Genomic DNA, 27789 nt, shown 5'->3' with positions numbered 1-27789 from the left:
AATATGCATCGGAGTCACGTCTTTCCCCTGCATTTTAAAGCTTGTTTCTTGCGGACTAAAGCGTTGTTATACATTGCTTTATATCAGCGATGGGCAACTTTGATGGGGGTGGGGGCCACAAAAAAACAGAACTCATCATGAGGGGCTGCAGTGGCTGGTGGGTCTGCCTACCCAGATCGAATTTCCTACAATTCTACACATTTTGCCATAGGGTGGAGGCACATTTTTGCAGTTTTTTATATGATAACTGATGATACTACAAGTTTAGATAGCTAGCCGGTTCAATTTATCAATCTAAAAAATCAATCTAAAAATGTTTTGCTGACATGGGCTAATTGAGTGTCTGCTGATGCACAACCAAATTTTGAAATTCCACCTTGTTCTATTATTCTAACTCTCAACAGTAAATTGAGACCCAGACTGAGTTTCTATATATACACAGTAACAGTCAAAAGCTTGGACACACCTACTCATTCAAGGGTTTTTCTTCATTTTTACTATTTTCTACATTGTAGAATAGTAGTGAAGACATCAAAACTATGAAATAACACATATGGAATCATGTAGTAACCAAAAAAGGTAACTTTTAACAAGGCACAACTGATAATTGAAATGCATTCCAGGTGACTACCTCATGAAGCTGGTTGAGAGAATGCCAAGAGTGTGCAAAAGCTGTCATCAACGCAAAGGGTGGCTACTTTGAAGAATCTCAAATATAAAACATATTTTTATTTGTTTAACACTTTTTTGGTTACTACATGATTCCATATGTGTTCTTTCATAGTTTTGATGTCTTCACTATTATTCTACAATGTAGAAAATAGTGAAAATAAAGAAAAACCGTTGAATGAGTAGGTGTGTCCAAACTTTTGACTGGGACTGTATATATATAATTTATAAAAAAACAAACTAAACTGAAATATTACATTTACATAAGTATTCAGACCCTTTACTCAGTACTTTGTTGAAGCACTTTTAACAGCGATTACAGCCTCGAGTCTTCTTGGGTATGACACTAGAAGCTTGGCACACCTGTATTTGGGGAGTTTCTCCCATTCCTCTCTGCAGATCCTCTCTAGCTCCGTCAGGTTGGATGGGAGCGTCGCTGCACAGCTATTTTGAGGTCTCTCCAGAGATGTTCGATCAGGTTGAAGTCCGGGCTCTGGCTGGGCCACTCAAGGACTTTCAGAGACTCCTGCGTTGTCTCGGCTGTGTGCTTAGGGTCGTTGTCCTGTTGGAAGGTGACCCTTCACCCCAGTCTTAGGTCCTGAGCGCTCTAGAGCAGGTTTTCATCAAGATCTCTCTCTGTACTTTGCTCCGTTCATCTTTCCCTTGATCCTGACTAGTCTCTCAGTCCGTGCCGCTGAAGAACATCCCCACAGCATGATACTGCCACTACAATGCTTCACTGTAGGGATGGTGCCAGGTTTCCTCCAGACGTGATACTTCGCATTCAGGCCAAAGAGTTCAATCTTGGTTTCATCAGACTAGAGAATCTCTCATGGTCTGAGAGTCCTTTATGTGCCTTTTTGCAAACTCCAAGCGGGCTGTCATGTGCCTTTTACTGAGAAGTGGCTTCCGTCTGGCCACTCTACCATAAAGGCCTGATTGGTAGAGTGCTGCAGAGATGGTTGTCCTTCTGGAAGGTTCTCCCATCTCCACAGACGAACTCTGGAGCTCTTTCAGAGTGACCATCAGGTTCTTGGTCACCTCCCTGACCAATGCCCTTCTCCCCCGATTGCTCAGTTTGGCCGGGCGGCCAGCTCTAGGAAGAGTCTTGATGGTTCCAAACTTCTTTCATTTAAGAATGATAGAGGCCACTGTGTTCTTGGGGAACTTCAATGCTGCAGACATTTTTTGGTACCCTTCCCCAGACCTGTGCCTTGACACAATCAGGTCTCTGCGCTCTACGGACAATTCCTTTGACCTCATGGCTTGGTTTTTGCTCTGACATGCACTGTTAACTATGGGACCTTATATAGACAGGTGTGTGCCTTTTCAAATCATGTCCAATCAATTGAATTTACCACAGGTAGACTCCAATCAAGTTGTAGAAACATCTCAAGGATGATCAATGGAAACCTGATGCGCATTAACTCAATTTCGAGTCTCATAGCAAAGGGTCTGAATACTTATGTAAATAAGGTATTTCAGTTTTTTTTTGTAATAAATTTGCTCAAATGTCTAAAAACCTGTATTGTGTGTAGATTGATGAGGATTATTTTTTTTAAATATACATTTTAGAATAAGGCTGTAACATAACAAAATGTGGAAAAACATACAGTGCCTTCAGAAAGTGTTCACTCCCCTTAACTTTTTCCAAATTTTGTTGTGTTACAGCCTGAATTTAAAATGGATTATATTGAGTTTTTTGGTCACTGGCCTACACACAATACCCCATTATGTCAAAGTGGAATTATTATTTTTTGAAACTTTAACAAATTAATAAAGAATGAAAAGCTGAAATGTCTTGAGTCAATAAGTATTCAACCACTTTGTTATGGCAAGCCTAAATATGTTCAGGAGTAGAAATGTGCTTAACAAGTCACATAAGATGCATGGACTCACTCTGTGTGCAATACTATTCTTTAACTTGTTTTTTAATGACTATCTCATCTCTGTACCCCACACATACAATTATCTGTAAGGTCCCTCAGTCGAGCAGTGAATTTCAAACACAGATTCAACCACAAAGACCAGGGAGGTAAATGGCAACAACAAAAAAATTATGAGGGATATCACCATAGGGCCAATGGTGACTTTAAAACAGTTAAAGAGTTTAATGGCTGTGATAGAAAAAAACTGAGGATGGATCAACAACATTGTAGTTACTCCACAATACTAACCTAATTGACAGGGTGAAAAGAAGGAAGCCTGTTCAGAATACAAATATTCCAAAACATCTATCCTGTTTGCAACATGGCACTAAAGTAATACTGCAAAAAATAATGTGGCAAAGCAATTAACTTTTTGTCCGGAATACAAATTGTTATGTTTGGGGCAAATCCAATACAACACATTACTGAGTCCCAGTCTCCATATTTCCTTGCATGGTGATGGCTGCATCATGTTATGGGTATGCTTGTAATCGTTAAGGCCTGGGGAGTTCTTCAAGGTAAAAAAAAGAAACGTAAATGAGCTAAGCACAGGCGAAAACCTAGAGGAAAACCTGGTTCAGTCTGCTTTACACCAGACACTGGGAGATCAATTCACCTTTCAGCAGGACAATATCTTAAAACACAAGGCCAAATCTACGCTGGAGTTGCTTACCAAGAAGACAGTGAATGTTCCTGAGTGGCAGAGTTACAGTTTTGACTTAAATATACTTAACAATCTATGGCAAGACTTGAAAATGGTTGTCTAGCAATAATCAACAACCAATTTGCCAGACCTTGAAGAGTTATGAAAATAATATTGGGCAAATGTTGCACAATCCAGGTGTGGAAAGCTCTTAGACTTGCCCAGAAAGACTAACAGCTGTAATCATTGCCAAACCTGCTTCTATAAAGTATTGACTCAGGGATGTGAATACTTACAGTATGTAAATGAGATATCTCAATTTACTTTTCAGTAAATTTGTTAAAAAATCTAAAAACAAGTTTTCACGTTGTCATTATGGGGTATTGTGTGTAGATGGTGAGAAAAAAAATATATTTCATGCATTTTGATTTCAGGCTGTAACACAACAACATGTGGAATAATTGAAGGGGTATGAATACTTTCTGAAGTCACTGTATACAGTGCATACAGTGCATTCGGAAAGTATTCAGACCCCTTGACTTTTTCCACATTCTGTTACGTTACAGCCTTATTCTAAAATAGATTAAATTGTTTTTTCCCCCTCATAAATCTACACACAATACCCCATAATGACAAAGCAAAAACAGTTTATTTTATTTTATTTTAGCAAATGTATAAAAAAAATAAAAAATAAACAATAACATTTACATAAGTATTCAGACCCCTTACTGAGTACTTTGTTGAAGCACCTTTGGCAGCAATTACAGCCTCAAGTCTTCTTGGGTATGATGCTAGATGCTTGGCACACCTGTATTTGGGGAGTTTCTCCCATTATTTTCTGCAAATCCTCTCAAGGTCTGTCTGGTTGGATTGGGAGTGTCGCTGCACAGCTATTTTCAGGTATCTCCAGAGATGTTAGATGGGATTCAAGTCTGGACTCTGGCTGGGCCACTCAAGGACATTCAGAGACTTGTCCTGAAGCCAAACCTGCATTGTCTTGGCTATGTGCTTAGGGTTGTTGTCCTGTTGGAAGGTGAACCTTTGCCCCAGTCTGAGGTCCTGAGCGCTCTGGAGAAGGTTTTCATCAAGGATCTCTCTGTACTTTGCTCTGTTAATCTTTGCCTCGATCCTGACTAGTCTCCCAGTCCCTGCCGCTGAAAAACATCCCCACAGCATGATGCTGCCACCACCGTGCTTCACCATAGGGATGGTGTCAGATATCCTCCATACGTGACGCCTGGCATTCAGTCCAAAGAGTTCAATCTTGGTTTCATCAGACCAGAGAATCTTTTCATGGTCTGAAAGTCTTAGGTTCATTTTGGCAAAGTCCAAGCGGGCTGTCATATGCCTTTTACTGAAGAGTGGCTTCCGTCTGGCCACTCTACCATGAAGTGCTGCAGAGATGGTTGTCCTTCTGGAAGGTTCTCCCATATCCACAGAGGAACTCTGGAGCTCTGTCAGAGTGACCATCAGATTCTTGGTCACCTCCCTGACCAAGGCCCTTCTCCCCCGATTGCTCAGTTTGGCTGGGCGGCCAGCTCTAGAAAGAGTCTTGATGGTTCCAAACTTCTTCCATTTAAGAATGATGGAGGCCACTGTGTTCTTGGGGACCTTCAATGCTGCAGAAATGTTTTGGTAGCCTTCCCCAGATCTGTACCTCGACACAATCCTGTCTCGGAGCTCTACGGACAATTCCTTCAACCTCATGGCTTGGTTTTTGCTCTGACATACACTGTCAACTGTGGGACCTTATATAGACAGGTGTGTGCCTTTTCAATTCATGTCCAATCAATTGAATTTACCACAGGTGGACTCCAATCACGTTGTAGAAACATCTCAAGGATGATCAATGGAAACAGGATGCACCTGAGCTCAATTTCGAGTCTCATAGCAAAGGGTCTGAATACTTATGTAAATAAGGTATTTCTGTTTATTATTTTTAATACATTTGCAAAAATCTCTAAAAACCTGTTTTTGCTTCGTCATTATGGGTTATTGTGAGTAAATTGATGAGGATAATAATTTCTTCCTATTCAATAAATAAGAGGTAGGCCTACCTGTTTAACAGATTAAATTATAGTCTACTATCCATAGATTATGTCAGACAATTTTGGATTATAAAATTGATGAGGATTATAATTTTGATGAGGATTATAAAATTGTCTGACATAATCTATGGATAGTAGACTATAATTTAATCTGTTAAACAGGTAGGCCTACCTCTTATTTATTGAATAGGGAGAAATATGCTCCAACACAAAGCCCTCTTGTTGTTAGTAGCCTAAAGCCAAATTAAAATGAAGACTGTTTCAATGAATTAGGCCTTCTCAAATTTGCCTACTTTCAGCACCCATGCGCTGTCCATATCCACAGCTGCTGCTTAATAGTAATGTAAGTTATGTAAATTACTCGAATATGGCTAATTGTGAGGTTGATAACACTGATAAATAGCTTCATTATGGACTACGAAACATATTGTTTTGTTAAAATCAATTATAGCAGTAGCAAGCTTACCTCCGGTCCTCCTTCTCATCTTCACCCTCTCCCTCGCAAACTGAACAGGACATCAGTAGGCCTAGTCCGCGCTCACAGATATTTCATTTTTTGGACAAATAAAAAAGTGTTTTTGGAAGAAGACTTTGACTCACCTCCTGAATTGCCACCGTACACAGCACAGTCATTGGTTAGGCAGCACAAAATGTTTACATCAGCAAGAGCAGGGCAGGCCAGGGCTCATGATTGTGTTTTAAATACACCATCCCAGCAGCGCAAAAACTCTGGAAGGAAGTACATTTTCTTAAAATATAACTTTGCTCTGTGTTTCTCCGAGCATGCTCTTTGTATAGCCTAGGCCTATAGGATAGGCTATGGATCATTTTATTGAGACCACACTAGGTGCTCTTGATATTGCGCGCCCAGCAGAGTATCAGGGATGAGGGGCATCATTGGGCACACACATCAAGATACTATAATAAACAACTAATTCTCAAACCCTGAGCAATATGACATTTAATCGTTTGCAAATTACATGACCCTCCCCTGGACTTAATAAAAAAAATACTAAACCCTCCCTCTGACTGAAATTGAAAAAGCATGACCCTCCCCCATTTTCCCCTGGGTAACAATTATCTACATGTCTACCGCCTCCTTAAGCATAAAGTTCTGGCCTCAGACATTTGTGACCGACCGGCTCGATTCAGTCTTATGTAGCAACATTTGAAATTGTGTTTTTTACATTGGATAAAAGTAGAGACTCAGAGCTAGAAAATGGTATATCATACACTACAGTTGAGAAACAATGGGAAAGTAATTCTGCTTTGAAAGTAGATAAACTTGTAACCCCAGTTTTGATAAAATGGCCCTTGAATGTTTTGGTACACCTACTGGAGAACTCAACTTTTTTTTTTTTTCTTTTTTTTTTCCACTTTTATTTAACCAGGTAAGCCAGTTGAGAACAAGTTCTCATTTACAACTGCGACCTGGCCAAGATAAAGCATAGTAGTGCGATAAAAACAACAACACAGAGTTACATATGGGGTAAAAAAACATAAAGTCAAAAAATACAACAGAAAATATATATACAGTGTGTGCAAATGTAGCAAGTTATGGAGGTAAGGCAATAAATAGGCTATAGTGCAAAATAATTACAATTAGTATTAACACTGGAATGCTAGATGTGCAAGAGATTATGTGCAAATAGAGATACTGGGGTGCAAAATAGCAAAATAAATAACAATATAGGGATGAGGTAGTTGGGTGGGCTAATTTCAGATGGGCTGTGTACAGGTGCAGTGATCGGTAAGGTGCTCTGACAACTGATGCTTAAAGTTAGTGAGGGAGATAAGAGTCTCCAGCTTCAGAGATTTTTGCAATTCGTTCCAGTCATTGGCAGCAGAGAACTGGAAGGAATGGCGGCCAAAGGAGGTGTTGGCTTTGGGAATGACCAGTGAGATATACCTGCTGGAGCGCAGACTACGGGTGGGTGCTGCTATGGTGACCAATGAGCTAAGATAAGGCGGGGATTTGCCTAGCAGTGATTTATAGATGGCCTGGAGCCAGTGGGTTTGACGACGAACATGTAGTGAGGACCAGCCAACAAGAGCGTACAGGTCACAGTGGTGGGTAGTGTATGGGGCTTTGGAGACAAAACGGATGGCACTGTGATAGACTACATCCAATTTGCTGAGTAGAGTGTTGGAGGCTATTTTGTAAACGACATCGCCGAAGTCAAGGATCGGTAGGATAGTCAGTTTTACGAGGGCATGTTTGGCAGCATGAGTGAAGGAGGCTTTGTTGCGAAATAGGAAGCCGATTCTAGATTTAACTTTGGATTGGAGATTCTTAATGTGAGTCTGGAAGGAGAGTTTACAGTCTAACCAGACACCTAGGTATTTGTAGTTGTCCACATACTCTAGGTCAGACCCGTCGAGAGTGGTGATTCTAGTCGGGTGGGCGGGTGCCAGCAGCGTTCGATTGAAGAGCATGCATTTAGTTTTACTAGTGTTTAAGAGCAGTTGGAGGCTACTGAAGGAGTGTTGTATGGCATTGAAGCTCGTTTGGAGGTTTGTTAACACAGTGTCCAATGAAGGGCCAGATGTATACAAAATGGTGTCGTCTGCGTAGAGGTGGATCTGAGAGTCACCAGCAGCAAGAGCGACATCATTGATATACACGGAGAAAAGAGTCGGCCCAAGAATTGAACGCTGTGGCACCCCCATAGAGACTGCCATAGGTCCAGACAACTTTGTCTACACCCATTCAGCATCGTTCACACCCTCCTAAGCCTTAGCCCAACATATATTTTTAAGGATTCACATGTGAGGCCATGTGCTAAACAGAGTGAGTACGGTAGTGTACTAAACAACCAAAGATTTCAAGAATAAAGCTGGTTTATACTACTGTAAGAATATTCGAAGATAAATACACACAACGCAGAGGACTAAAGGTCAAGAGGGAATTAACGATCAATGGAAATAGTTGTTTTTCAGTTCAACATCTGTTTAGAATCTTTGTAGGGGTTCCAACCGGGGACTCATAGCTACATGGGCCAAGTTCTCATTGGTATACATTGAGCCTGAAACAGGATACTTGGGGGTTTGGCCAGTAGCCCAATTGTATTGCAAGGAATTCTAATTGGTCAGCCACATGCTAGGCTTGAGGCTATAAACTACATCCTGTCTCTTTATTCAGTGGAGAAAACATTGAGGACAGGGAAGAATATACATCTACCATCTACTTTCCAGCATAACAACTATGATTTGTTCTCTTTTAATAAATATATTTTTCTCCCCCTGATTTGCTTTGGGGTCTGTGTTATTGAAGTATAACATCAACTGCTAACACTTTGTCTATCGACATGTCTGTAGACAGTTGTCACAGTGACATCATGAACATTCTATTGTCATCCGACATCAAACTTGTCGTTGTCGTTATGGAAAAGTATAAACACAAAAACAATAGGCTGCATGACAGCAGCCTGGTGGTCCAAAATAGCATAACAGGTGTATTTTAACACCAATAAACCCATCCGTTCAAAAGCAACTTTCTAAACAATGTTTTGGTTAATTTTTAGCTTGTTAGCTAGCTAGCTAACGTAAAGTTAACTGGCTCACCAGTTCAAATAATGACCATATCTTATAGCTGACAATGTCTTAACTTTGTTCATTTTTACAGGAAAATAAACTCACAATAAATTCACAACAAGATCATTATTTACAAGTTAATGGCGAGCTAATTACAGAAAATAGCTTACTGTTTTGAATGTGACTAAATAAAAGCAAGGCATTCTACCGGAGAATTGTCTTGTTGGTTTAACATTTTTTCCTAATTTGACTTTGGTGCAGGTGACATTACCGTCTCTGGTAAACATACACTATATCAAATAAAATCAAAGTTTATTTGTAACATGCACAGCATACAGAAGGTGTAAACAGTACAGTGAAATGGTTTAGCAAGCTAGTTAAACAATTAACCATAATCCCAACTCATAACGTTACTACCCTGCATGAATCTGCAGGTAGCTAAAGCTAACCAACTAGGTACAATGTTAGCTAGCTAACATTAGGTTTTAATGAGCAATGCAAATGGCTCTTGAGATACGAATAATATTACTACACAGCTCATACACATAATGTTAGCTAGTGAGCCAGTCAGCTAATGTTAGCTAGCTAGCTAACAGTATGCTTTAACATGCAATGAAAATAACTTTCTGACAAAATTAGAAATGTATAATATCTGAAAATGTAGCTGGCTAGACTGTCTTACCCATATACACGGATGAACGCTTTTCCCTCTGTTACGGATGCCATGGTTGCCCTTAGTTTAAAGATGTAATCCGGAGACAGGTATTTTATACAACAGCCTTCTGTGTGTTCTTTTTTCGACTCCCTCTGCATATTTGTAATCAAACGCCAGTATTTTATCCATCTCCTTAGCTATCATACTCTGCTTCCACCGGGCAATCCACTGATTTCAAAACTTGGTCCTCCAGAAAATGGAGAGCATTAGAAACACTTTTGCAGTTCTTCATGATATCTTTCAAAAAAGCAGTGTTAGAAAGGATTAACTACACATACTGAGCAGCTCATGTTATAGACAGAAGTGTGCTACATGGCAGACCAATCCGAACTCATCTCTCGGCATGTCCAGCCCAACCATTATCTCAGCCAATCATGGCAAGTGGGAAGGTTCCTGTCTTTTTCCGTGGCTAAGCCAACTAGGCTCATAATTTAACAATTTTATTCATATTTACAGATGGCATAAAAGTTTGTTATTAAGGCACATGAAAGTTAATATGTTCCAGAAGGCATTTCTGACAAAAAATGCATATTGATAAAAAATTAATGTTTTACGTTCAAATGCCTCTCCTGTGAAGTAGGGACGCGCGACATACGCCAAGTTTCCTGAAACGAGTCAAATTTACTGTCAGCTTTCAGCTACCACTTCCTATTGCAATGTGCTGAAGGAGCTGTCTCCTTGTCTTTGGAAACAGCCTAGGGTCATATTCATTACAGCAAAACGTTTGCACGTTTCTTGTTGGACAAGTTAAGATAGTAGCTCTCTGTTTCACTCCATCTCTTAAAGGTCCAATGCAGCCATTTTATTTCAGTATCAAATCATTTCTGTATAACAATTAAGTACTGTACTGGGATTGTTTTAAATTAAAATGGTCAAAAATAAACAGAAATAGCTTCTTAGCATAAGGCAATTTCTCAAGCAATAATTTTTCAAGGACTGTCTGGGAGTGGTCTGAGTAGGGAGGGGAAAACAGGACATTTGCTGTTATTGGTAGAAAGGTTTGGATCCCTCTTTCAATTGGTCTATTAACTAATTTACCACATTGTGATCTCACCAGGCAGGCCAAAACTCCATCCCACCAAAACAGGCTGAAATTTCAGGCATTCTTTTCAAACAGCTCTTACACTAAAACAGGGTTTCCCAACTGGCGGGTTGTTTTCTGAGCATGTTGGACATAAAAAACTGTAAAAACACCAGGAAATCAGCTGCAAGTGTTTTTAATTTAAGAAATCTGTTCCCAAGTATTCCCACGCAAAATAGAGAGACACGTGAATGTATACAAATGTAAGCAAGGTTTGAAATGATTATGTTTTAGTCAAACATTATATCTGTTTGGGCTTCTTGCGGTCAATTTGCAGTCTGCAAATTATTTGTAATTATGTTCCGGCTCCCCGACCATCCGCTCAAGAAAGAATAGGCCCTCGGCTGAATCTAGTTGATGATCCATGCACTAAAAGGTCGTTATCATCATTTTCACAATTTCACAGTATTATTCCAACCTCATAGTGTGGAAATATATATAAAACACAGGAAAATCAGGTTTTTGACTGCTCTGGGCCTTTCAAATGTTCTTCAGTCCGGTTCCTACTGAGAGCACGCCCCTCACCCTCATAATTTGGACCGAGCTACCATATGCGAAGCAGAGTGCAGGCTCCTGCCCCTGACAGATTATCCGGTGTGGATGTTTGAGAACGATAATGAGATCAAAACGCAGCCACGCTAAGCTGGGAAAGAGAGGGAGGGAGAACGTGAGAGAGGGTGGCGAGAGAGAAGGAGAAGAGAAGGAGAAGAGGTTGAAAGCGATAGCTGCGATAAATTGCAGAAGCAGAACCACTTGAGCATAAAATTAGATTTTACGAATGTGTTGTTACCTGACAGGTCTCTGACGAAGGAGATATCACAACATTATAAGGTTGCAAGAGTATTACTATCAGTTAGAGTGTTGGGCCAGTAACTTAAAGGTTGCTGGTTCGAATATCCGAGCCGACATTGTGAAAAATCTGTCGATGTGTCCTTGAGCGAGGCACTTAACCCTCATTTTCTCCAGGTGCACCGTACTACTATGGCTGACCCTGTAAAACAACACATTTCACTGCACCTATCCGGTGTATGTGACAATAAAACCTTTTTTATTTTATTTTATATCAAATAAATAAGGACGTCTCTCAGCTTTGATAGAGTTAGATGTATATTCAATATAGACCTAGTCAAAAAAAGGGGGTCTAACTTAATTAAAACCCCTTTTCTCATTATGGACTTAAACATTATATGGGGCCAAATTAAATGTATATGATGATATAAGATGCTTTGTAAAACTGTCCCCCATTACAAAGCATTCATTTGAGTGCTGTAGCAGAATCAGGGTACAGACAGTGAAGACAGTGAGAAGTTAAACAGATTTCATCTCATGAGTGAACAGGATATTAGGGCAGATTTGCAACAGGAGTCACATCAGTCCCTTTATGGTCGTTCCAATACAAAGACAAACGACTTTCCCTATATTCCTGGGAGAGGTGTATCGTTGTCATCTAGGTAGGAATCATATTGATTTCTATACTCCTTTCAGTATCCATTTCATGACAGATGTAATAATGAAAGTCTTCCACTTCACTAAGAGTAATGTAATGACCCAACCTAGCCAATCAGAACTGTGTCTGTGTGCCTCAACCATAGTCAACTGGTATCATATGGTCAAGTAATTGTTTTAGGACTAACCAATTATATGCATTTCCACATTTTGTAGAGGTGGTTCAGGGAATTCAAGTTGTGTGCTGAGTAATATTGTTTTGTTTTTTTTAGATCTCAAGACTTGTGTTATATAGATCCCAGAGCTAACACCTAGACTTTAGCTCAGTGGGTTAACTTGGTCTTGAAATAGAAACCAAGAGTTTGATATAAGGTTTCCTTCATGCTTAGCAGCACTGACAAGAGGCAAGAACTGGATGCACAATTCAAACACAACACAATACAAGTCAATTGTACAATACAAAACAAGTCAATTGTAGTCTTAAGTGGAATATACAGTAAACATTATTATGTTTTCCCTCACCACAACAGGTATCAGAATGATACATAAACCAGGTCAACAGTGTTAGTGTTTTGCCTCGGAAGCAAAAAGTGGACACATAGCTAGAATGGACCTGTGTTTGCTATAATTGATGCGGTGTTGTGGTGTGAAATGTTTTTTTGAGATCTGAAGACCTGTGTTATATAGATCCCAGAGCTAACACCCATACTTTAGCTCAGTGGGTTAACTTGGTCTTTAAATAGAAACCAAGAGTTTGATATAAGGTCAGTTACATTGACAACGTGTGCAGATTACTATACAAATGTAGAACAACTCTGTAATTCCAACAGATGGATAGATGTGAGCAGGAACATTTGTTTGTTATGGTGTTAGTGGTTCTGAGGGGTAGTTAATGCATCATTAAACCATATAAACATTACTTAAGATTGAGTGCTTGCATTTGGATGATGAATGGGTATAGTTGACAAAAACAGAATAGCGACTGTACAATCAATTTAAAAATGAACTCTCATTTGGATAAGATGTGCAATGTGCAATTGTGGGTACGTTGATAAAATGTATTCAGTGAATTGGAACTCATTGCAAGCTTTCTGATGCCTCATAAAGTCTTTCAGCTCTCTAAACAGCACTTGAGTTGCACTTTTTTCTCAGATCCCATCACTGCCACCGAATGGCATACCCAGTAGCTGGCTATTGAGAGTGTTAGTGTGTGTTACATGTAATTAAAGAGGAACATATTACAGCTAAAATCTGTTATATTTTCCAAACCTACAGGGTTTTGCAGGTGCTTTGTGATGGTCATTGTTTGCATGCATCTTTTCTCTCATTGTTTCGCGAAGTGCTTTCACAGATCTAGGGAGCAGGGAAGCTATTCACAGGCAGATTGGGAATCCTACCAGAGAAAAAAAGTACAAAGGAGCTACACTCAGAAATTCAGTGGGCTAGCATACCTTTATCCAAGAGCATAATTATATTGTGCCATTGTTTAGGCCTTGGCATTGTTCTGTCTGGCAGTATGGCGAATGTGAACAAGCACAATGTGTGGTAGGCTATATTGGAAGGAAGGCTTATAGAGAAACCACTACAGTGTGGACCTGCTATTTCCTCTCCCAATTTTACTCCTAGCTGATTTTTGCTCTAGCCAAGCTACTAATTAGATCTACAGTAACCAACAAACAGATTTAAGACCACAGCTTTGTTATTAATGTGATAGAGACATGTACATACACATAGAATTAAGATGAGAATTTCTCTGAATGTTCCTGGCAATTTTTCATTGTGACTTGGTAAAAATCAGACATACTCAGTTGGAATCCTCAGGACTAGGGTTGCAAAATTCTGTGACATTTCAAAACATTTTGTGAAATCCTGGTTGGACGGGTCTAGATTTCCTGCTTATTCCCTCCTGATTCCGGGAATCCCCCAACCTGGATTTTGGGAAAACTAGGGAATTTATTGAACGTTCCCAGAATTTTGCAACCCTACTCATGACACAGATGTAGATTGACAGTATCAGAGAGGTTTGCTTCATGCTTAGCAGCACTGAAAAGAGGCAAGAACTGGATGCACAATTCAAACAAAACACGATACAAGTCAATTGTACAATACAAAACAAGTCAATTGTAGTCTTAAGTGGAATATAACAACAATGTTATTATGTTTTCCCTCACCACAACAGGTATCAGAATGAAACATAAACCAGGTCAACAGTGTTACAGTGTTTTGCCTCGGAAGCAAAAAGTGGACACAAAGCTAGAATGGACCTGTGTTTGTTGTAATTGATGCAGTGTTGCGGTGTGAAATGTTTTTTTAGGATCTGACCTTGTGTCTAGTGCTTTGTTTTTACTCAATTTCATGGTATTACACAATTAGGCACATAAGCCTCAAGAAGGCAGTCAGGACACGTACTATAGGCTTATATTACGCAAGGTTATGTAATGTCAAACTTTTCTTTATACGGTCATAGTTTGGGCGTGTGCTTTTTCTCACACACAGCTGTTCATTTGTTTTATTTATAGGGAACTATTGTAGCTTTTAAATGCAGCTGATTTCCCCAAATGTTCACGAGAGCCAAATTATGAAAATAGGGAGTTGCAATTAGGTGCCTGTTGTTTTGCATCAGGCTACAACCCAAGAGATTAATTAAGGGCCTTTGTGAGGCAGACTAAGAATAGGAAACATGTTAATCTGAAGGCCATCGACTGAAGTTCACAAGAACAAATCCCAAATCTAAAGTTGCATCTCAATTTGTGTTTACCCTCAGTCATAAATTGCATTACATTGCCTAACCAGGAGTGCTTATTTTTTTTGTGTAACTATCGTTCAACAATAATATGCCCCTTTGTTTATTAGTGTGGATATTGTGGTATCAAAACAGAGCTGCTTATTCCTCATTATTTGATGCGTCTGGAAAATCCTAACACATTAATCCTAGGCATTGTGCTTATGGAAGGATTGTGAAAAAGGATGATGCAAATTATCCCCGGATTTCTTCCCAAGGAGCAGGTCTCCCTGTTTATAAAATGTGTTAAAGTGCTTCCGAGCAATGCACATTTTATCCTCTTAACAGTCAAATTAGTATATACTCCAGCAATTACTTAATGTAGTAATCACATCCCCTTGCAATCAAAGGGGGTTTCAGAGTCATACATAGTGTATGGTGTCCATATGAGGACAGCCTCAAAGTTATGTGACTCTGAGGCTGTACTAATATGGAAACTGTAGTACCTTAATGGGCTTGGTTTCTTCCGTTTCCACTGCAAATACAGTGCCTTCACAAAGTATTCACACCCCTTAACGTTTCCCACATTTTGTTGTTACCGCCTGAATTTAAAATGGATTGAGATTTTGTGTCACTGGTTTACACGCAATACCCCATAATGTCAAAGTGGAATTATGTTTTTCAAAATTTATACAATTTAATTACAAATTCAAAGCTGAATTGTATTGAGTCAATAAGTATTCAATCATTTTGTTATGGCAAGCCTAAATAAGTTCAGGAGTAAAAGTTTGCTTAATAATAAGTTGCATGGACTCTGTGTGCAATAATGTTTAACATGATTTTTAAATTACTACCCTATCTCTGTACCACACACATACAATTATCTGTAAAGTCCCTCAGTCGAACAGTGAATTTCAAGCACATATTCAAACACAAAGATCAGGGCACCTATTGGTAGATGGGTAAAAAAAATAAAAAAAATACATTGAATATCCCTTTGAGCATGATTAAGTTATTAGTTACACTTTGGATGGTGTATCAATAGACACAGTCACTATAAAGATACAGGCGCCCATCCTAACTCAGAGGAAAGAAACAGCTCAGGGATTTCACCATGAGGCCAATGGTGATTTTAAAACAGTTACAGAGTTGAATGGCTGTGATAGGAGGTAACTTAGGGGGGATAAACAACATTGTAGTTACTCCACAATACTAACATAAATTACAGAGTGAAAAGAAGGAAGCCTGTACAGAATAAAAATATTCCAAAACATGCATCCTGTTTGCAATACGGCACTAAAGTAATACTGCAAAAACTGTGGCAAAGAAATGAATTCAAAGTGTTATACACTGCTCAAAAAAATAAAGGGAACACTTAAACAACACAGTGTAACTCCAAGTCAATCACACTTCTGTGAAATCAAACTGTCCACTTAGGAAGCAACACTGATTGACAATAAATTTCACATGCTGTTGTGCAAATTGAATAGACAACAGGTGGAAAGTATAGGAAATTAGCAAGACACCCCCAATAAAGAAGTGGTTCTGCAGGTGGTGACCACAGACCACTTCTCAGTTCCTATGCTTCCTGGCTGATGTTTTGGTCACTTTTGAATGCTGGCGGTGCTTTCACTCTAGTGGTAGCATGAGACAGAGTTTACAACCCACACAAGTGGCTCAGGTAGTGCAACTCATCCAGGATGGCACATCAATGCGAGCTGTGGCAAGAAGGTTTGCTGTGTCTGTCAGCGTAGTGTCCAGAGCATGGAGGCGCTACCAGGAGACAGGCCAGTACATCAGGAGACGTGGAGGAGGCCGTAGGAGGGCAACAACCCAGCAGCAGGACCGCTACCTCCGCCTTTGTGCAAGGAGGAGCAGGAGGAGCACTGCCAGAGCCCTGCAAAATTACCTCCAGCAGGCCACAAATGTGCATGTGTCTGCTCAAACGGTCAGAAACAGACTCCATGAGGGTGGTATGAGGGCCCGACGTCCACAGGTGGGGGTTGTGCTTACAGCCCAACACCGTGCAGGACGTTTGGCATTTGCCAGAGAACACCAAGATTGGCAAATTCGCCACTGGCGCCCTGTGCTCTTCACAGATGAAAGCAGGTTCACACTGAGCACATGTGACAGACGTGACAGAGTCTGGAGACGCTGTGGAGAACTTTCTGCTGCCTACAACATCCTCCAGCATGACCGGTTTGGCGGTGGGTCAGTCATGGTGTGGGGTGACATTTCTTTGGGGGGCCGCACAGCCCTCCATGTGCTCGCCAGAGGTAGCCTGACTGCCATTAGGTACCGCGATGAGATCCTCAGACCCCTTGTGAGACCATATGCTGGTGCGGTTGGCCCTGGGTTCCTCCTAATTCAAGACAATGCTAGACCTCATGTGGCTGGAGTGTGTCTGCAGTTCCTGCAAGAGGAAGGCATTGATGCTATGGACTGGCCCGCCCGTTCCCCAGACCTGAATCCAATTGAGCACATCTGGGACATCATGTCTCGCTCCATCCACCAACGCCACGTTGCACCACAGACTGTCCAGGAGTTGGCGGATGCTTTAGTCCAGGTCTGGGAGGAGATCCCTCAGGAGACCATCCGCCACCTCATCAGGAGCATGCCCAGGCGTTGTAGGGAGGTCATACAGGCACGTGGAGGCCACACACACTACTGAGCCTCATTTTGACTTGTTTTAAGGACATTACATCAAAGTTGGATCAGCCTGTAGTGTGGTTTTCCACTTTAATTTTGAGGGTGACTCCAAATCCAGACCTCCATGGGTTGATACATTTGATTTCCATTGATACTTTTTGTGTGATTTTGTTGTCAGCACATTCAACTATGTAAAGAAAAAAGTATTTAATAAGATTATTTCATTCATTCAGATCTAGGATGTGTTGTTTAAGTGTTCCCTTTATTTTTTTGAGCAGTGTATTTGGGGCAAATCCAACACAACACATCACTGAGTACCACCCTTCATATTTTCAAATATGGTGGTGGCTGCATCATGTTATGGGTATGCTTGTCATCGGCAAGGACTAGGGATTTATTTACTTATTTGATAAAAATAAACGGAAGAGAGTTAGGCCTAAGCACAGGCAAAATCCTAGAGCAAAACTTGGTTCAGTCTGCTTTCCAACAGACAATGGGAGACAAATTCATACTTTCAGCAGGACAAGTACATAGAAAGCAAAGCCAAATATACACTGGAGTTGCTTAACAAGAATGTTCCTGAGTGGCCGAGTTACAGTTTTGACTTAAATCAGCTTGAAAATGTATTGAAAAACTTGACAATGGCTTTCTAGCAATGATCAACAACCAAATTGGCAGAGCTTGAAGAATTTTTAAAAGAATAATCTGCAAATATTTTACAATACAGGTGTGCAAAGCTCTTAGAGACTTACCCAGAAAGACTTACATCTGTAATCACTGCCAAAGGTGATTCTAACATGCATTGACTCGGGGTGTTGAATACTTATCTAATCAAGATATATTAGTGTTTTATTTTCCATTAATAATAAGAAAAAGTTAGAATTTTTCTTCCACTGAGTTTTTTTTGTGTAGATCGTTGACAAAAAATGTCATCCATTTTAATCCCACTTTGTAACGCAACAACGTGTGGAAAAGGTCAAGGAGTGTGAATACTTTCTGAAGGCACTGTAGCAGCAGAGGTCTGTGATTCCATTGACCACTTGCAGTGGCTTGTTGGGGGATATCTGTAGGCCACTGGTGCTGATTCTGTCTCCAAGCAAAACACTGAAATATTGATGGGAAGGTGTATCGATCGGAGCCAAGTTTTTGGTCAGTATTTTTCAGCCTTATTTTGATACATGCCCACTCATGTTGTGTAAGTTATTATTTATTTTTGTACCCCCTTTTTCTCCCCAATTTCATGATATCCAATTACGATCTTGTCTCATTGCTGCAACTCCCCCACGGGCTCGGGAGAGGCGAAGTCATGCGTCCTCCGAAACATGACCAGCCAAACCATGCTCCTTAACACCCGCCAGTTTAACCCGGAAGCCAGTCACAGCAATGTGCCGGAGGAAACACCGTTCAACTGACGACCGAAGTCAACCTGCAGGCGCCCAGCCCTCCACAAGGAGTCGCTAGAGCGTGATGAGCCAAGTAAGGCCCCCCGGCCAAACCCTCCCCTAACCCGGACGACGCTGGGCCAATTGTGCTCAGCCCTATGGGACTCCCGGTCACAGCCGGTTGTGAACGAACATGGGTCTGTAGTGATGCCTCAAGCACTGCGATGCAGTGCCTTAGACCACTGCGCTACTCGGGAGGCCCTCTAATTGGTGTTTTTAAATGAAAAACAAGAGAAAGTTGATCGTATTTAGTTAGAGGTTTTTTTACATGGAAACGTGTTATGCTCCTCATATCTAACTGATACAATAAGACATTTCTATAATACCAAGGGCCCTAAATACAACATGCTCAATTTAGTAATAGTAATAGTGATTTAATTCAATATTTTCTATTATACCTGAGTAGTCTAGTACCTACTCCAAGTTATCTGATCCACCTGTGTTTTAATGTGAACTAAAATGACACCCTAATGGAGTAGAGAAGAAGCTGAGCTCCTGTTCTGATGGAGCCATTTTCTCTGTCTCCTTTCCACTCTCCTCACTCTCTTCCATTACTGCAGCAGATTTCAAAGCTGCTGTTGGTATTCACAGCATTCCCTGAAATGGAGTGGGGCTCTCTCTCTGTTTACAGAGCAAATCTAATGCCGGCTCTAATGTACACAATCCAGTCCACTGCCAGTGTTGCAAAACCCCTTAAGAATGTTGGTGGTAGTTTCAGACAACTGTGTTCCAGACCAGTTGGCCTTGAGCTAATGTGACTGTCTCCTTTTCTCAGGGGGGATTTTCGAACAAACAGAGGGACCGGTGCCGCTCGTCAGCCCAGAGGAGCTTGCCTTTAAATTTGCAGTGAACAACATCAACAGAAACAGGACTTTATTGCCCAACACGACGTTAACTTATGACATACAGAGGATTAATATCTACGACAGTTTTGAAGCGTCGAGAAAAGGTGAGTGACATGCACTTTGTTTGTCCAGGGATTGTGGCCAATGGCCACACTGTGGAATGGATGGAAGCAAGGCCATTGGACGACAGCAGAACATAACAAACCAACCTAAAGGTTTATTGCAAGTCTTTCTGGCAAGGGGTTTCAGTAGTCTAACTCATAGTGCGTTATTATATACTTGGCTGTTATAGATTTTTAATAGTGGCATTTTGTTTGATGTTAGTTAACTGCACTTTGAAACCAGGATTTATTCTAGTAGACATATAACAACAATTTTGCTTTGTGGTGAACAAAACCATTATCCATATATCATTTATTTGACGATTCACCAAATACATTATTCAGCTCACTTGTTGAGCGTCTGTCACGGTTTCGGCCGAGGCAGCTCCTCCTCCTTGTTCGGGCAGGTTTCGCCGGTCGTCGTCTCCGGAGTACTAGCTGCCACCGCTCTATGTTTTCTGTTTGACTAGTTTTGTCTGTTAGCCACACCTGTCTTGTGTTATGTCTAATTAAGCACCCTATTTAGTTTCCTTGTTGTTAGTGTAGTGTTGTGTGTAATTGTTTCGTGTTAGGTGTCATTTTCGTACCTGTGTTTGGTACGCCTCTACTGTATTGCTTACTTCTCGGTTGAGAAGAGTTTTGCGCGCCTGTTTATGCGCGCTTGTATTTTACGCCTGTGTGCGTTTTGCCTCTGGCTGTTTTTGGATTATTGCCTCGCACTTTCCAGTAAAGATTATTGGACTATCAATCTGCTTCTGCACCTGATTCCACACCACACCATTTCTACACGGCCCTGACAGAATTACACACCACTTCGATGGAATCAGCAGGAGCACAAGTCGACAGCGTGGAGGACCGTCTCCAGGGACAGGAACATCGCATCAATCGGATCGGGCACGCGTTGGAGGGCGTCATGGACACTCTTCGGCGCTGGGAGATCAGCGGTGTTCCCACAGCCCCACCGGTCGCTCCATCACCACCAGAGAACCTGCCTACTCATCCACCGGAACCCAGTGGGATTCGGCTCTCGCTCCCGAGGGCGTACGACGGCTCCGCTGCCGGGTGTCAGGGTTTCCTTTTGCAAGTGGAGCTCTACCTGGCCACTATACACCCGGCGCCCTCGGGATACGAGAGCGTTTCCGCCCTCATCTCCTGTCTCACCGGCAAGGCGTTGGAGTGGGCCAACGCCGAATGGAGGGGAATAGACTCCGCCACAGTCACCTATGCGGAGTTCTCCCGCCGCATTCGTGCGGTCTTTGACCATCCACCAGAGGGAAGAGCGGCGGGGGAACGTCTATTCCACCTCCGACAGGGGATGAGGAGCGCTCAAGAATTCGCACTGGAGTTCCGGACTCTAGCGGCTGACGCGGGGTGGAATGAGAGGGCCCTCATAGACCATTTTAGGTGTAGCCTTAGGGAGGACGTCCGCAGGGAGTTAGCGTGTAGGGACGCTACTTTAACTTTTGACCAGCTTGTGGACATGGCTATTCGTCTGGACAACCTACTCACGACCCGCGGGCGTCCCAGATGGGGGCCTCCCATTCCACCCTCCAGCACCTCCGAGCCGAGTCCGATGGAGCTCGGAGGGGCTGGCGCTAGAACGAAAAGAGGAAGGAACCCGAGGGGAGCAGTCTCCTGCACCAAGTGTGGCCGCGGAGGGCACACCGCGGCTAGGTGCTGGGGAGGGTTCCCTGAGGAGGGAGATGGCAGGCCATACAGTGGGAAGTTCTCCCAGGTGAGTAGGCGCCCTACTTACCCAGAGCTTTCTGTCGTCCACTTTACATTACCTGTTTGTTTTCCACAGGTTGCACCTCGTTCCCAGCATAAGGCGCTAGTCGATTCAGGCGCAGCTGGGAATTTTATAGATCGTAAATTCTGTGTTAAGTTAGGGATTCCCCTCCTTCCAGTCGATAAGCCTTTCCCCGTACATGCCTTAGATAGTCGTCCGTTAGGATCTGGGTGGATTGGGGAGCTCACAGCGCCACTTAGGATGATGACGCAGGGGGGTCATGAGGAGATGATTCAACTCTATCTGATTGACTCTCCTGCGTATCCGGTGGTACTGGGGCTTCCCTGGTTGACTACCCATGATCCTACTATTTCGTGGCGAGAGAAGGCTCTTAAAGGGTGGTCTGCTCAGTGTGAGGGGTTATGTCTGGGTGTTTCCGTAGGGGCGACTTCGGTGGAAAGTCCGAACCAGATGTCCGCACTGCACATTCCTCCTGAGTATGAGGATTTGGCACTCGTGTTTAGTAAAACCCGAGCGGCACGATTGCCACCTCATAGACAGGGGGATTGTGCGATAGACCTCCAGACAGGAGCCGCGCTTCCGCGGAGCCATGTGTATCCTTTGTCACAGGAGGAGAAAAGGGCAATGGAAACTTACATTGCCGAGTCTCTGAGACAGGGATACATACGGACCTCTACTTCTCCCGCGTCCTCGAGCTTCTTTTTTGTGAAGAAGAAGGATGGAGGTCTGCGTCCGTGTATTGACTACCGCGGTCTCAATCAGGTGACTGTTAAATATAGTTATCCACTTCCGCTGATTGGGACTATGACGGAGTCATTGCACGGGGCACGGTTCTTCACAAAATTGGACCTCAGGAGCGCATATAATTTGGTGCGCATTAGGGAGGGCGATGAGTGGAAGACAGCATTTAGTACTACCTCCGGCCATTACGAGTATCTCGTCATGCCATATGGGTTAATGAATGCTCCATCAGTCTTCCAATCGTTTGTAGATGAAATTTTCCGGGACATGCAGGCGCAGGGAGTGGTGGTGTACATCGATGATATTCTGGTGTACAGCCCTACTCGGGTCGAGCATGTAGCCCTGGTGCGCAGGGTATTGAGGAGACTGTTGGAGCATGACCTGTATGTCAAGGCTGAGAAATGCCTGTTCTTCCAGGAGTCAGTTTCCTTTTTGGGTTACCAGTTGTCTGCGTCAGGGGTGAGAATGGAGGTGGACCGAGTGTCCGCCGTGCGTAATTGGCAAACCCCAACGACGGTTAAAGAGGTGCAGCGGTTTTTGGGTTTTGCGAATTACTACCGGAGGTTTATCCGGGGTTTTGGACAGGTGGCAGCTCCCATTACGTCTCTTCTGAAGGGGGGTCCGGTGCGCTTGCAGTGGTCGGCTGAGGCGGACAGGGCTTTTGGGAGACTGAAGGACCTGTTTACCTCGGCTCCGGTGTTGGCGCACCCGGATCCCACTTTACCGTTTCAAGTTGAGGTAGACGCGTCCGAGGCCGGTATTGGGGCCGTTCTATCTCAACGCTCGGGTACACCACCTAAGCTCCGCCCCTGTGCTTTTTATTCTAAGAAGCTCAGTCCGGCGGAGCGGAATTATGACGTAGGGGACAGGGAGCTGTTAGCCGTAGTCCAGGCCCTAAAGGTGTGGAGGCATTGGCTTGAGGGGGCTCAGCACCCTTTCCTTATTCTGACCGATCACCGTAACCTGGAATATATTCGGGCCGCTAGGAGACTAAATCCTCGCCAGGCTCGATGGACTATGTTTCTCGCCCGGTTTGTGTTTAAGATCACTTACATCCCTGGGTCCCAGAACGGGAAGGCAGATGCTCTGTCCCGCCGGTATGACGCGGAGGAGAGGTGCGTGGAGTCCATTCCCATACTACCGGAGTCGTGTCTGGTGGCACCGGTGGTGTGGGAGGTCGATGCGGAGATCGAGCGGGCGTTACGTACCAACCCTAGTCCTCCACAGTGTCCGGTGGGTCGGACGTACGTCCCGCTCGAGGTCCGGGATCGGTTGATTTATTGGGCTCACACGTCGCCCTCCTCTGGACATCCGGGTATTGGCCGGACGGTGCACTGCCTTAGTATGAAGTACTGGTGGCCAACATTAGCCAGGGATGTGAGGGTTTATGTCTCCTCCTGCTCAATATGTGCCCAGTGTAAGGCACCCAGACATTTGCCCAGGGGTAAATTACAGCCCCTGCCCGTTCCACAGCGACCCTGGTCTCATCTATCGGTGGATTTTGTTACCGATCTTCCCTCCTCTCAGGGGAATACCACCATCCTGGTCGTTGTGGATCGGTTCTCTAAGGCCTGTCGTCTCCTTCCCATGCCGGGTCTTCCTACTGCCCTACAGACCGCTGAGGCTCTATTTACTCACGTCTTCCGGCATTACGGGGTACCCGAGGATATAGTGTCTGATCGAGGCCCCCAGTTTACCTCCAGAGTCTGGAGAGCATTTATGGAACGTTTGGGGGTCTCGGTGAGCCTTACCTCGGGTTACCACCCGGAGAGCAATGGGCAGGTCGAAAGAGTCAACCAGGATGTGGGTAGGTTTCTGAGGTCATATTGTCAGGACCGGCCGGAGGAGTGGGCGAGATATGTGCCCTGGGCCGAGATGGCACAGAACTCTCTCCGCCACTCCTCCACTAGACTAACCCCTTTTCAGTGTGTCTTAGGGTATCAGCCGGTTCTGGCACCGTGGCATGAGAGCCAGATCGAGGCCCCCGCTGTGGATGAGTGGGTAGGGCGCTCGGAGGAGACGTGGAACGCTGCTCATGTCCATCTGCAGCGTGCCATACGTCGACAAAAGACGAGCGCCGACCTACGCCGCAGTGAGGGGCCAGTGTACGCACCTGGAGATCGAGTCTGGCTCTCAACCAGAAACCTACCCCTCCGCCTGCCCTGCCGGAAGCTGGGTCGGCGGTTTGTGGGGCCTTTTAAAGTCCTGAGGAGATTGAATGAGGTGTGTTACAGGTTAGAACTACCTATTGATTACAAGAATATTAACCCCTCATTCCATGTGTCTCTCCTCAGGCCGGTGGTAGCTGGTCCACTCCAGGACTTCGAGATTGAGGAGACTCCTCCGCCCCCGTTGGAGATCGAGGGGGCTCCGGCGTACACTGTTCGGACCATCCTGGATTCCAGACGCCGGATGGGGGGTCTCCAATATCTCGTGGAGTGGGAGGGGTACGGTCCGGAGGAGCGGTGCTGGGTGCCGAGGAGGGATATTCTGGATCCGTCCCTGATGACCGAATTCCATCGTGGTCATCCTACGCGCCCGGCGCCGCGCCCTCCTGGGCGTCCCCGAGGCCGGAGTCGGCGCACGGCTGGAGCCGCGCGTCAAGGGGGGGGTACTGTCACGGTTTCGGCCGAGGCAGCTCCTCCTCCTTGTTCGGGCAGGTTTCGCCGGTCGTCGTCTCCGGAGTACTAGCTGCCACCGCTCTATGTTTTCTGTTTGACTAGTTTTGTCTGTTAGCCACACCTGTCTTGTGTTATGTCTAATTAAGCACCCTATTTAGTTTCCTTGTTGTTAGTGTAGTGTTGTGTGTAATTGTTTCGTGTTAGGTGTCATTTTCGTACCTGTGTTTGGTACGCCTCTACTGTATTGCTTACTTCTCGGTTGAGAAGAGTTTTGCGCGCCTGTTTATGCGCGCTTGTATTTTACGCCTGTGTGCGTTTTGCCTCTGGCTGTTTTTGGATTATTGCCTCGCACTTTCCAGTAAAGATTATTGGACTATCAATCTGCTTCTGCACCTGATTCCACACCACACCATTTCTACACGGCCCTGACAGCGTCATGACATGTGATATGCTGTCTTTCCTAGAGTTAACTCTCTCTCTGTTCTTGCCATTCTAGCCTGTGACCAACTGTCTTTAGGTGTCGTGGCAATATTTGGGCCGTCACATAGCTCATCCTCAAACGCCGTCCAGTCCATCTGCAATGCTTTGGAAGTGCCACACATCCAGGTGCGATGGAAACATCACCCTATGGACAACAGGGACACGTTTTACGCCAATCTGTACCCGGATTACTCTTCTCTCAGCTACGGCATCTTGGATTTGGTGCAGTTCCTCAAGTGGAAAACCGCCACAGTCGTATACGATGACAGTACAGGTGGGAGTATGACATTTTCTAACCAATGGGGGGTGAGTTTCCCGAAAGCTTCGTAGTACTAAGATCAGCTTAAGTCCAATCATAGTGATACAAAGCTTTCCGGAAATGCAGGGTTTGTTATACTCTACAGTATATACTTTTGAATTGTGATACTTTTGTCTGGTAAATGTGATATGTGTAACATCAACCACCAAACAGCTAAATTACACTTTACTAGAAGCAGAATATTCATTTTGTTAAACGTTCTTGATATGTGTGTGTTGACAGTTGAATGATGTTGTGCGTGGTTGTTAGCTTTCTGATGTTTGTTTCCTAAAGGTCTTATTAGACTACAGGAACTGATAATGGCCCCCTCCAGGTATAACATCAGGCTAAAGATTCGCCAGCTCCCTCTTGACGGAGAGGACACCAGGCCTCTCCTCAAGGAGATGAAGAGAGGACGGGAGTTTCGCATAATCTTTGACTGCAGCCATGAAATGGCTGCACAGATCCTTAAACAGGTGAGAGCCTTACAGGCACTGCCTGGCACTGTCCAGAGCTGACAGAATGTAACTGATTGACGCTATAGACAATATCAAATTCATATTCTACGTTGACATACATTCTGGAATTGGGCTTATTATAAAGCGGTAATGTTGTGTTAGAAAATAATCGTTCTGCTTTGAGCCATTCTGAATTGCAACAGTGTCAAAACTGAGTTATGTAAATCTGTTTTTCAAAGCCAGTATTATGTGTTTTGCTGTGCTTATTTTGGTTGATATGATATTTATTGCCTTTTACACTACAGATGAAATGCTGTTATTTGATGTTCTAACTCGCACACCAGGAACACTTTGTTGATTTTAATATTGATATTGAAGCACATACTGTGGTTTCTGATGAAAATGGCTGAATTTGGCTCATGTATCTTCCACTGTAATCTGCATACGGTGGTGACGGATGCATATCAGACCAATAAACTACAAAATATAGACCATCACAGATTTATCACTTACAGTATGTGATGAGGAGACATGTCTTCTTGAGGCAAAGAATGGCTTTTGAAGAATGTAATCCAAATGCATTTTGACATAAGTAGTTCAGTTTATGTTTGATGTTGTAAAAAGTTGCTGATGATTGAAACACAATAATATACTCAAAAGATTGCTTGCCTTATGCATCATACCCCTTCTGTTAGATATGACGCTTCTGAGGACGAAGAGATATTCAGCAACTCTTGGGTGGATAATGGAGGTTGCTTAAAAATATATATATTGTATTTCTAAAGCCTCTTTAAAAATATACATGAATAACACTACTCCAAGACTTCTGCAGTACCCTACGTTTGAACTTTGATATGGAGTTTGCTGATAGTCCCTGGCCTTCCCACAAGGCCCTGCTTTCTACCTGTCTGTTTGCACTCTGCAGCCTGTCTGGTGTTCTCACCTAAAAACAACCTCCCCTCGTCAGATCTGATCCCCCCTCAAGGTGTAGAGAAAATAAATGGAAAACATGGCAGGACCAGACCTTTTGTCTGGACCTGTCCCAGAGCTATATCCCAGGTGTCTCTTAAAAAGCGCTGACCCCTTTAGCGACGGTTCCATCCTGGTAGCACTTTTTGTCTCATTTCTTTAAGTGTCTCGGCCACCGGGGGAGAGAGGGACAGATGGAGGCCAATGAAATGAGGTTGATGAGGCTGTAGTAGAGTCAGGTGAGGGACCCAAAACACACATCTTAATGTGACTTTGAAAGTGCAGGTTATATATTATATATATCAGTGGAGGCTGGTGTCAGGTGAGGGACCCAAAACACACATCTTAATGTGACTTTGAAAGTGCAGGTTATATATATATATATATATATATATCAGTGGAGGCTGGTGACTTAAACGCACAGAGACGACAAAGTGTCTTTCAAAAATCTTCAAAGACTAATTATTTTAACATAAAGCATTTAATAAAGACAATTATAGTACAATATTATGGGGAATGGGAATGAGAGGGCTACTTACACAGTATTGGGAAGGGATCACAGCAGTGATTGAATGAGGGTATGTGGCATGAGTTGAGGTGTTCAGAGGCTTGACCAGTGCAGGACAGGATTTGAATGGGAAGACAAAAA

At 43.3% G+C, this 27789-nt stretch overlaps 1 protein-coding gene across 1 annotated transcript in view; it reads left to right on the top strand.

The window, feature by feature from the left end:
- Positions 1-27789, top strand: part of LOC311119166 (glutamate receptor ionotropic, kainate 3-like) — a gene marked incomplete at both ends in the record, with an annotated part of 126966 nt that overhangs the window by 60087 nt on the left and 39090 nt on the right. The window contains 3 exons of the mRNA XM_084157717.1: positions 19653-19826; positions 25432-25689; positions 26008-26189. Coding sequence (XP_084013843.1) covers positions 19653-19826; positions 25432-25689; positions 26008-26189 — 614 coding nt within the window. The remainder of the gene's footprint in view (positions 1-19652; positions 19827-25431; positions 25690-26007; positions 26190-27789) is intronic.

This window comes from Coregonus lavaretus, assembly GCF_964263955.1.
Source record: "Coregonus lavaretus genome assembly, chromosome: 3".
NCBI classification, from domain to species: Eukaryota; Metazoa; Chordata; class Actinopteri; order Salmoniformes; family Salmonidae; genus Coregonus; species Coregonus lavaretus.
Note: the sequence above shows the minus strand (reverse complement) of the source record. Positions and strands in the feature narration are given on the sequence as shown.